The sequence below is a fragment of the Physcomitrium patens genome, chromosome 1 (genome assembly GCF_059467195.1).
Source record: "Physcomitrium patens ecotype Gransden chromosome 1, ASM5946719v1, whole genome shotgun sequence".
NCBI lineage: Eukaryota > Viridiplantae > Streptophyta > Bryopsida > Funariales > Funariaceae > Physcomitrium > Physcomitrium patens.
The window spans coordinates 17,588,175-17,600,049 of record NC_143410.1 but is presented as its reverse complement, the minus strand read 5'-3'; the positions used below and the strand labels follow the sequence as shown (position 1 = coordinate 17,600,049).

Genomic DNA, 11,875 nt, shown 5'->3' with positions numbered 1-11,875 from the left:
GCATTTAACGTGAATATGCACTCTTTTGAGAAAATTTATATGTATAAATTATGCTAATTTTATGTGATGTATTTATGGAAACACATTATTTTAATAATTTATTAAATGAATGCTATAAATAAGTATTTTTTTTTTAAATATCTACAGAATGTCATTGTGAAATTCTTCTTAAGATAATATTATATTCTACTTTTGATTTATACTTCAATAAGAAATATTACAAAACTTAACAAAGATATTGTTATCACATTGGTGGGCTTGCAACTGTTTCTTCACTCATATGTCCTCAGCTAAGTATCTCTCTATCTTATAGAGAAAACAACTTGGTGTGTACAAGTTGTATACTTTGCACCAAAAAATCTGCTTACGTGTCCATTAAGCTGCTTGATTATTCATCAAATCAGCAACATGAATAGGCTTTGCATCAAAAAAAAAAAATAAATAAATAAATAAATAAATTATAAGTATGAAGTAACAACAAAATAAACTCAACAAGTTTTTTGAACATGTGAAAATCTATATCTAACTTTAATTCAACATAAACAGTTCAAAAATATTGAATGTGATTAATAAGATGGAAAAATCAAGTAGCATTCTTCAAATGCAGAAACTATAAAATCATAAGTTCCAACTTTTTAATTTTGCACATTTTGTGCATAGATAGAGGGCTGCATCGAACATATCATAGTGATGCAAATACTCACACACAAAATTATAGAAAATGTTAACTACTATTCACTATGAAAGGTGCATGAACTGCAAAATCCAAATCGTGTAGAACGAAGAATATTTGGGCAGATGATAGAGATGGTTCATTAGTGAACACATTCCTACAATTCTGAAGCAGACTTGGTGAGTCACATCGTGCATGACATGGAGTGAGGATTTTGTTGAGTGGGGTGAGAAACCCAGTTGCGTACAAGTTACAATTCCTCTTCAGGAATTGTAAAAAGGACATATTTTACTGCGCAGAGTGGGACTGCCACCTGCATCCCTCCTTAAATTTTGTTCACACGTACTCACAATTCTTGGAATATAGAACCAGCACTTCAACTCTGTAATCCATTGGACTGCTTGCCCCTGAAATCTGTGCCTCCCTGTTTTGCTGTGAAGTTGAGTATAACAGTAACTGCTGCATAACTTGGTTCGTGAAATTGCACAGACAGATCACGATTCAAAGCAACATAAGAAAAAGATGCATGAATGAGCTTATTGAAATGAAAATGGTAACCCACATACAAACTCCAGCTCAGAAACAGCTCCTGAACTCGAGCACACATTCGAAATAAGTTGAGAAACAAATCAAGCCAGTTCGTGGAGTGCATGTGAGTTTGCTACAGAAATCTCTCAAAAGATCAAGTCGACAAACCCGGAGCATAAACACTAGGATGTTGTTCACACAGTTTTAGAAATAGCTGCTATATATACACACGAAAGCACCCCATACATAACTAAATTGTTGAAAAGATATGTAGTAACAGCGACACTGAAAATATTCGGACACTCACACGAAAACTAAATTATCTACCAACCGTGGACATTGAGAATCAGCACTCAAACAATGAGAGTTCCTTCCTGATTCAAGAGGGAAAAATCTGGTTGAATATGCTAGACTAAAATATGAATCACCACCCTCTTAACAGATCTAATCAGTTTCAATAAAATAGAAAAAAGAAAAAGAAAAACTTTTAACACGAATGCTAACAAGTCTGGTATCTTAAAAACAGGAGTCTGCACATTGTTGCGCCAAGATCTTATGAGAGACTTTCAATTGGTTTCTCTCCGTATCTCTTTGCATGATAATTGCATCTGTTGATGTTGTATTCCGCGATGCCAGCACACATATCTCGTGCAATGCAGTCGGTCTTCATCAAGACGCAATCAACATTCAGGGACGACCAGTGAGGCACTGTGAACGATAATTCGCTTTCTTCCACCATCGCTGAGGCTAAAAGGATCCACCGTAAACGGCCATGGTGATCGACACGACCTCAAAAATTGCTCATATTGGAGCAGACTCATTTCTTCCTGTGAACTTTATCCTTAACCCAACGTAAGCTCGTCGAAGTGCCTGACTTCATTTTCTGTGCACTATGTGTAGCAGCAGTCTTCGTCTTTTCTACACTGCTGGACGCTGCAGCCTTCAGCTTCTCCATCTTGCTACTCTTTCGCCTTCCTTGGGTGCCGTCAACATCATCATCGAAGTTCCTGTCCCATTCGTCTGCCCAACCGAGACCGTTTGAATCCTGCCTCTCATAAGTTGTCATCTTTGTGAGAGTTAATGACAAAATAGGGCCTCCAAATTGAATAGTATTTTGTAGTAATCAAACAGCAAATAAAATACTGTTAGAGCGCAGATAATCAATTGAACCTGCCAATGAACATTGTACACGAAGGTCTCAGAACTATGCAAAAACGGTCATCACAACAGTTAATTACAGCACAAAACTTTACAACAAATTAATATAGCCTCAGATCTGCGTGATAGTCACAGATGGAGGGCCACCAAAGTAAAGACCCCAAAAATCCAACCACCCACAGTTTTCTTTTCAAACAACACAACTATACGCCACAAGAAAACAAGAAATCCCCACAACGAAAACAAAGCATCATGGTCATCAATTATGCTTTCACGTCAAGAAAACCGAGAAAGTTTCAAAACACTAATCTGCTTCACAGAGATAACGCAAACACCCAAAAAAACACACAAAAATAAATAAATAATTACATAAAAATCGAGTGTGCACCTCTTAATGCTGAACCGAAACGCACAACCCGATCTTAGAAAACCAAGCTCAGGGTGATCGAATCAAAAAGTTGCAAAGACAAAGACACCAAATTAACACAACAACCTCTGTATTGCAAGATGATGAGATTATGAAGTACTGACACAAGGCACCAAATTCGACGCGGCTACATCTCCCACGCGCAGATCAAACGAGGAGGAAGCAGAAACGGGAGTCGAAAGGTGCATCCACGTTGCACCCAATTGCGCACCACGATACTCCAGCAAATGCAAACCACCCAATTAATTGCCTACACACTCTCACACACAATTCAACTCACTTACAATGGGCGGTGCAGAAAAAAAAAAAAAAAAAAAAAAAAAACATTGGTTTCAAAGAAGCTTCGAAGAAGCTGCATTCCCCCGGCGGGACCGACGCGACGGAGGCGCCTCCTGGTCCAACCGTATTTGTTGTCCCACGTGGACGACACGTCGGTTTTTACGTGGCAACGCGGGAAACCTCCTTGGAAACACTTGGCGAAATATAAAGAATACCCCTGAAGTCTTGATAACAGCAAATCTATCCCTCACTTTAGTGTTAATTGCAATTTTGCTATTTGTTTCATGTTTTTTTGTTTAGTTTGAACTGGGCCCAACCGCGGAATTTTCTCAGTTTCTGGGCTCCGCATGAGATGGGCCCCTCAAATCTTCGTAGCCAGTCTTCACAAACCGATCAGAGCTCGTTGAACTAGATCACTTCCGCGCCCGACAGCTTCCGTGATCACCGAATTCGGAGTTTCATTCGCCATGATCAAGTACCTCCTGGGCCGAATCAACCTTCACCACACCCACCACAGAGGGCCCTTGCGGTGCCGGCCGTTTTGATCATGACTTTTGTCCTTGAATCATTTACTTCACTTGATTAAATTACTTTTAATATAGACAAAACTTTCCAAACAACCAATTAAATTTTTTGCTTGTCTCATGAATGATTTATGTTGAGTCCAAGTACAGGTTGAATATTTTAAATTTTACATATAAAGTTACATGAAATCATTTTTTTAAAAAATAAAAATCAAATGAATTTTCTCATTTAAATTTAAAATTTAAAATAACATGATTTGAAACATAAATTTTTAATAATAGAGATTACTCAAATTAAATATTATTAAAAAAAAAAAAAAAAAAAAACACACACACACACACACACACACGATTCAAAGGTACTATGATATGATCTTTCGTAGCAAGGCAACATGCAAACAATAGTATCTATTGTACAACCTGAAGAATTTAGAGAATATTAAATCAATCCCCCTAAATCTTAAATAGATCCATTATCAATAAATACAAACAATTGTTGATTATTTTCATTATTTCACATCCTCAAAAACTTCTCTTCTTGCCACACCTTTGCACATCCTTCTGCACAATTCACTCCAACTTTCCTCTCATGTAAAATAGTTTTTATGTTGCTTGTTTCTACCTTTCAAAGTGACCTCTCACACACAAATTTTCTATTCTTCTTCCAAGTTGCTCCATTATAGCCCTTCCCACAAGTTTCATCCTATGCCCTCTCACCATCTTGCAAAATAAATACATCACCAAGTGCAAAATTTAGTGATCAATGAGAGAGTGCGAAAATGAGGAATTGGTAAGGAAATACAAAGTCCTTAGTAGTGTAAGAACAAAGCAAAGTGGAGACTTGTGGGTTGATTTAATATTTCTCAAAAAATTAACCATGATATTTTTAACATGTTATCATCTTTTATACCAATATCACATTTTTTTAAAAATATAATTTAAAAAATCTTCTAGAACTAAGACTACTAAAAAAATGATTAAATTTAGTACATACCTACTTTAGTAAAGAAAAAATCTTCATTTGAATAGATTTTTTTTTTTTTTTTTTTTTTTTAAAAAAGTGAATTTTAAATGTGAAGGGATAATGCCTAAAATTTGTGTCTTAAAAATTATGTCTTCAAAAAACATAACTCAAAATAAAATTGGAATTTATGTAGATAAGTTTTGAGTGTTGGATTTTCACTGGGTGGGATTTGAGCTTGGCAAACTTTTATTTTTATCCTGTTTAAATTTTATGCAGATAATAAAAAACCAAATGTATCTCTGTTTATATATATATATATATATATATATATATATATATCTTGCAAAAAAGAATTAAAATACTTGTACATGTATATGTAACCATATAAATATGCATAGTTTGGAATTCATTGAGGAAAGCAGCTTGAAAACCATCCATAAATGACTGCAGCTTTACAATCTACTTCAGGGAAGTCCATGTTTATTTGAGGTTCACTCTAATTAAAAAGAAACTCTTCAGCACTGAAGATGGAAAATGCCAGGGTCTGATATCAACTTTGTACAACAGAAGGTGCCTCTAAGAGGTACTTCTTCCTTGAAGAACAAATGATTAAATTTGTGATATTGATGTGATGCACAGGCTTCTTCGGTGTGGCCACATTGTTTGTGCGCTTCAGTACCAACTGTACGCAACAGAGTTTCAGGAAAGCAGCACTCTGGGTGTTGGAATTTGTGCAGTTGTCCAGAAGCATCTATTATAATTGTTTGACAGGGACACACTCCTAACATGTGGTAGTGATGTAGCAATGTAATTTACAAAAAAATTATAATCAAAATATATTTGAGTGAATGACAGTAAATTTAACTTAACAAGCACATGTCAAGGATAAATTTAACTTAACAATCACACTAAACTAGTATCCAGATTGGGTTTGCTTACAACTTTACCAAAATTAAGTTCCTTTGATGGCTTTTCATTGCTATTGCATGGAAGTATGATTCACATGTCATTGGTGAAAATGTGCAGAACACAATTTAGATGAGGGACAATAATCTACAACCATGCAAAAGCGTTGTTTTCCAGTGACATACTATTAGTGGGAAGTTTGTTACGTAATTATTATTCAGAAAGCTCAGTGTTCAAAAAGTAAGCACGGATGTGCTTCATCAACCAGGATTCTCCTGAAAAGATCGCAAAGTGACACCAAGAGATCCTTAAAGTAACTACGACCATGTAAGAATTGATTCCTGAGAACCTGTGGTCACGTCGAAGTAGTCATCACATGTTGTGGCCGTAAACGTAGAAACTATTCTCATCCATGGCCGTGCAAACACTGGTCCCACGTCAATAACCTCTGTAGCAGATGTGTCGAAAAAATGTGAATTAGGGTCCAAGGCAATGGAGAGGTTTATGAGATCGTCAGTCACCATTACCAAGAAGGTGTGCTCACCAACTTTGCCTTGATCTTTAGTTTTTAGTTTAGTTTAGTTAGGTTCATTTTTTTTCCTCTGCTTTTGGCCAAGTTCCCATCACCTAGGAAAATAAGAGGGCACACATACAGCCCATTAAATAGAGATCATTCGCATGTCTCACAGCTCAAATGTGTAAAGAAAGGAGCATCTTCTGAACAATCCCTAGTGCAAAAAGAGTATTTCTATCTTTTACTCTCACAAGCGCAAATATACAGCAAAACAATCAGCTACACGCTGAGCACCGCCAAAATTCGGGTCAAACATTCAACAAGGAAGTAGCTATTTCATAAATCTCGTCAAGACATTCATAGTCTTGAAGAACAAATTAGTTACAAAGTCGACTGAGATATCATCGTATGAATGGGTGCTCCACGCTCATTTCCAATTAGCGGTACTGCAGTAGGCACCAAAACCGATCAACACATACCACAACAAAACCAAAACTAGCCTACTATACGACTTTATTCCAAACACACAGCACTCTGCATTCTCACACAATAGAAAGCAGATCCTCCGAATTCATAGCCAGCCAGGACGTAGTACCTTCACAAATCAAATATCCTTGGAATAGATGCGGAAGCACTGGCGGCAAGTGTTGATGCCGTACTTGCGGATCATGCCACATGAGTTACCGCACACCCGACTGCAGATACAAGCGACCCATTAGTTCAGTAGCTAAGCCACTCGTGGAGATTCATGCCTCCATGAAATTCCGTAGACAGAGTACAAAGTAGCTGGATACGGGGCAAGCATCACAGACACATTATTCATGGATCCGTCCGGCCACCTTTGACCCAAAGTAGTATTTCAAAGCGCAATTATGGTTAAGACGTTCACAAGCACACCAAACATCAAGGACCATACAAGTTAAATGAGTCCTCAGACGAGCATTACGGCAGCTTTTACGACCGCGAGGCCTAAGGATTGTGATTCAAAAAGTCCAGATAGAAGCGCTGAAGTACAAGGGGAAATTAACATGAACACCTCCATTGTTCTGTTATTGCAATGTGTCGCACTCAACCCTCATAATTTCAAAACATGTAACAAATAAACATACAAATAAAAATAAAATAAAAATCTCTCTCTCATGCGTCTAACATGGCAACGAAAGCCAAAAGGAAGACCTGAAGCCGAATCGAATCGGGCTGGCACAAACCCTAGAATCGCAAAGACGCCAAAGTTGATGGGCACAAAATAGAAATGAAATCAAGAGAGGGTGTTGAGTTACCAGGTGCGAGATCCCGGACCGTATCCCTTGGGGTGTGAGTTCCACACTGTTTCGTGACCCATGCTTGCAAATGGAGCAGGAAGAGCGTCGAGCGCAACTTGGGTTGGGATGCGACGCAGCAGCGAGGGGCCAGGAGAAAGAGTGCTGCGGGGTGATGGGATTCATTCGAAACCGCTATTCATTCCAAATTAGGGTTAGGGTTAGAGCTACGGACTCCCACACAATTGAATGGTACGTGGAATCCCTTACGCTTCCACGTCACGCCCCAGATTCTTCATGGAAGACTGTCTCACAACTCGAAGCAAAACATTTTATAAAACTCAGGAACATAACGGATCACTGTATCAGTGAAATTAAAAAAAGAACAGAATATTGCAACCCTAATATGCGCTACACATTTTATTTTTGTCCTTGTTAGTCAGGCATTGATTAGTCTCCTGGACATCTTCTACCTCATGCCCCGGACCATGAAACGTCGCACTGGACGTAATCAACGATTGTCTTCAAGGTTCTCGACGTGGTGGGATTCTTCGTCCGCAACCGGCTTTCCGATCCTTCAAACCTTGGGCTCATTTACCAAAATTACGCTTGAGCGCCTGTTCAAACATTTGTTGCAATCTCGGCGACTTGCACTGGAGTCTGAGCCCGAGGTGAAAGCCAACAGAGCACGCTCAGGGATCGATTCATTCTTCCACACACCGAGCGTCGAGCTGATCACCGACATGGCGGAGTGAACCGAAAACCATCTTCTTACTGCAATAGCAATGTCGGGGTGATTCGATGGCGGTGAGGTCGAACATCGTCACCGTCTCGAACTTCCACAACCGACATCGATCATGAGACCACGCATTGCAATGAGCTCAAGCTCATGTCATCTCCGTCTTTCTTTCTCAACACGCTTGATGGGTGGCATTGTTGTAGATCCACAGCACCGACACTGACCATCTAGTAAATCCCACGTTGACGTCGTCGTTCTAAAGAAAGGCGTCGATACAATCACTACTTTCAAGTGGTTGTACAGCATGTGTTGTACAAAATTCTATGTAGAATTCCATAGTGTTTGAGAACAATGCTAATTATTGTGGATCTTTTCAAGTGGCTTTGGCCACATTGCAAAACAATTATTTGTCTTAATTTTTCTATTGATTTGTGGATATTTAGTAAAAACATAGTAGTTATATAACAAGTGTGTATTTTGACATGTAGCTCAATGTCAAGAACATGAATATCAAAGAACAAAACAATCAATACATTTTTGTGTCACTCAAAAAGACTAAAAAATACCTCAAAAATGATATAATATTAAATTAGAATGGCTATCTCCTAAGTCAAGAAAATTAGAAAGACTTGAAACAAGATTAAGGACTACAAAAGCATTGACAAGAATGAAAAAGGCTTCAACTTTGCCTCCATATATACTATCTAACTAAAAGCTATGAAATAACATTTATTCTACCAATTAAATACAAATATGTGTAAAGTCAAAGCCACATCTATGAAACTTCTAAGAAGCTTTTCTACAAGATATTATCAAATTTATTTACTTTAATCTACTTCTATCTATTCATATTATCTAGGTAATTATTGGAGTAAATATATATATGTTTATGATGACAAAACCAAATTCTTAGTCTTAAGTCATTGTATTTGTATTAATGTTCAAGTTAGTTTTTTGTAATTTTTTTATAACCAAGATGATGATGTATGTAGATTGTGTTAAGAACAAATCTTGGTCTACTTGAATGGAATAAATACAATATTAAAAAATTTCACCATTCAACAATATAAATATGATTCAAAGCTTAAATAATGACTGTAAAATGTTAGCAGTATATAGAGTATACTAAAAATAAAACTTCTTTATTAGACTTTTTGTCAATACATTGATTTTAATTTTAATTCTATTTAAAGAGGCTTTGAAAGAAATGATGATTCTTTATAATCATGTGTATTGTAGCTTCTTTTTATCCAATAAAAAGAAGCTACAATACACATGATTATAAAGAGAATAAGCTTTCTACACAAATAATTATTAAATGACATGAAGCTTTGCACTTTTCATTCAAATTCTTATGAGATTAATATTTTTTTCCTATAATGAATATATTAAATTTATAACTCAAAGTTCTAAAAAAATTAATTTTAATTTTAAGTATATATATATTTAATTTAATATTTTATTTATTTAAAAATATAAATTATATAATTAAAGAATTAAAGAATTAAAGAATTAGACAACTAATTATGTTTAAATATGAAATTCTTTCTTTTCAAATTTACATCAAAATATGTAAACAAAGTTAATGTGCATAGGGTAATAGAATATGTATTTTGGTTTTTATTCTATAAAACAATTAGTAGATAATGTGAGATTGTTAATAGACAATAAGGTCCTATGAATTATTTAATATGAATTTTAGCTTATTTATCTGGTTTTATTAACATATATGCTTTAAAAAAATTCAATAAAGAAGGAAGATGTGACTTAAATTATCAAATATCTTATTTGATGATATTCATTAATTTTTATTATAGAAGGAATTTAAAAGAAGAGAAAAAAGAAAATCATTTAAAATCTCTTCTAATCTTGTTTGTCTTTAAAACATTGTTTTGTTTTTATTAAAGAAGATGTTTTAATATCTCTTGAGATAATAAAGGAAAATTAATTTAGATACTTATTGGAATGGACATATTTTACATATGCTTTAATTTTTTAATTTAAAAAATTAAAATTAAAGTCAAAACAAGAAGACATTCTATTAGATCACCTTTTTATTAAATTTTTTCATCCAACTCTAAATTTCTAAGTTTAAAAAATCTAAATCTAAGATGAAAATTTTAATTTAAATGATCTTAGAATTCTTCAATAACTAATAACAATTTAGATAACAATTAGATATAATGATCTAAATATCAATAAGACACATCTTTTTATAAGATTTATAATACTTTTTGCAAAGAATAAGTCTTTTTCAAGCTTAGAAACTACTTAGAACTTTAAAGATTGATGATTCAAGTTCATTCAAAATTACAATTTAATCTTTAAGATTTGATATTTAAGCAAATCTTCAAAGGACTTGAATTCAAGTAGGTTAATATAAAAATCTAAACGAAGATAGTTAAAGAATTTGAGTTGATATAAGATGGAAAAATTTGAATGATATTAATTTTAAAAAATTATTTATAGCTTTTAAATTTTAAATTTTAATATTTATAATCATAGAAATACAAAACTATTAAGATGTGACACTAAAAAAGCTCTATATTTCAAAAAAAAATTGCTATGACTTCTTTACAAATTGTTTAAACATACAGTTTTTTACAAAAGCTATTCTTTTATGATTCAAAAGCTTGTATATAATGTTGTTTTCTTTAAAAGATATGTATTTGTGGACTATTTGTGTAACAAGATATAGATAAGATATTTGTACACATAGGAATAAATAGTTAGAACTATGGAAGTTTCTAGAATTAGAATTAGGTTAGTAGATCGAGTAAGTTCTATTGTGGAAATTTCTAAAAAGAATTTAGGGTGATTATTTAGATGGGGCCTATCATAAAACCTTCTAGAAGGAATTTAAGGTGATTATTTAAGTGGATTCTACTACCTAAGAATATTTTAAAAATTCAGGGGCGATAGAATAAAATATAAATAAGACTGAGCAGGGCCTTTTGGAGCATTTAGTCATATATGGTTTTAAATCCTTTCTCTTAGTAAAATTTGGTTTTGCATCTGTACGTTTAGTTTTTTTCTAGTCTATTTGTGATGAGGCTTATTATTGTTAAAGGTTAGAAGGGTCTTGGATTTTTTTGAGATAGTCTGATTCTATTCTATTGGTATCAAAGCAAGTGTTAGACTGTTTACTTTTGGTAGTCTTTCAAAAGTCATCATCTAGTCCAAGATCAGTTATTATAGTCATATTAGGTATTGTATTGAGGCTACTACAAGCTATTTGAAAAAAGTCAATTGAGAGGTGAGAAGGCATTACAATAGTAGAATCTAGTGGAGAAATTACAGTATGGAAGATATGTCAAAACAATCTTAGATGGAGGCTCAAATACAACACCTCTTAGGCCACATAGCTACTTTATAAGGATAAGTAGAAGCATGAAGGACAAAAGAGTTGATAATTGCTAGGTTGATATTGAGTAAGCCTAGTACAAACTCTGAGACTTCAAGACAAGAAGATATATGTCAATGGTTCTTTAATATGCAACAATACCTCCAACTATCTAGAGCAAATACCATTGAAGGAATTATATATGCAACTAGCTATTTGAGAGATGCGGCAGTCATTTGGTGGCAACATTGAGTTCAAAGCTATGGAGCTCAAGGTGGATTTTGTGATTGGGAGGAATTTGAGACCTAATTTAGAAATCAATTTTGGCCCATCAATGTGAAAAAGATAGCATGCAATCAATTGACAAATCTTACATAATTTAGGTTGGTACAAGATTATGTCTCCTGATTCAAGTCCCTATGTCTTCAAATTGACAATGTTTTAGAAGCGGAGATCATAGATCGATTCCTATGAGATTTGAAACTTGGAATCCAAGGAGAGATGGAACTAAGAGATCCACAAACATTCAAAGAGGCAATTCGGATTGTAGAGAGGGTCGAT

General features: G+C 34.6%; 2 protein-coding genes across 3 annotated transcripts; both read right to left on the bottom strand.

Moving 5' to 3' along the window:
* Positions 1-1,403: 1,403 nt before the first annotated feature.
* On the bottom strand, positions 1,404-3,030 carry LOC112291608 (uncharacterized). 2 transcript variants are annotated; one of them, XM_073535445.1, is made up of 2 exons: positions 2,891-3,030; positions 1,404-2,371 (listed from the first exon to the last, which is right to left on the bottom strand). In XM_073535445.1, the coding sequence occupies exon 2, from the start codon at positions 2,265-2,267 to the stop codon at positions 2,019-2,021; it is 249 nt and encodes an 82-aa protein (XP_073391546.1). In that variant the 5' UTR covers positions 2,268-2,371; positions 2,891-3,030; the 3' UTR covers positions 1,404-2,018. The 2 variants fall into 2 exon arrangements, with proteins under 2 accessions (XP_073391546.1, XP_073391539.1); XM_073535438.2 differs by lacking the exon at positions 2,891-3,030 and adding an exon at positions 2,748-2,837.
* A 3,158-nt stretch (positions 3,031-6,188) lies between these two features.
* On the bottom strand, positions 6,189-7,388 carry LOC112279937 (small ribosomal subunit protein uS14z/uS14y/uS14x). Its single transcript, XM_024514744.3, is given in 3 exon segments — positions 6,189-6,419; positions 6,569-6,668; positions 7,254-7,388. Coding segments are annotated over 3 exon segments (171 nt in total). The 5' UTR covers positions 7,316-7,388; the 3' UTR covers positions 6,189-6,410.
* Positions 7,389-11,875: the final 4,487 nt, after the last annotated feature.

Coding starts and splice junctions, on each gene's coding strand:
- LOC112291608 (XM_073535445.1), bottom strand. CDS start 2,267: ATGACAACTTATGAGAGGCAGGATTCAAACGGTCTCGGTTGGGCAGAC.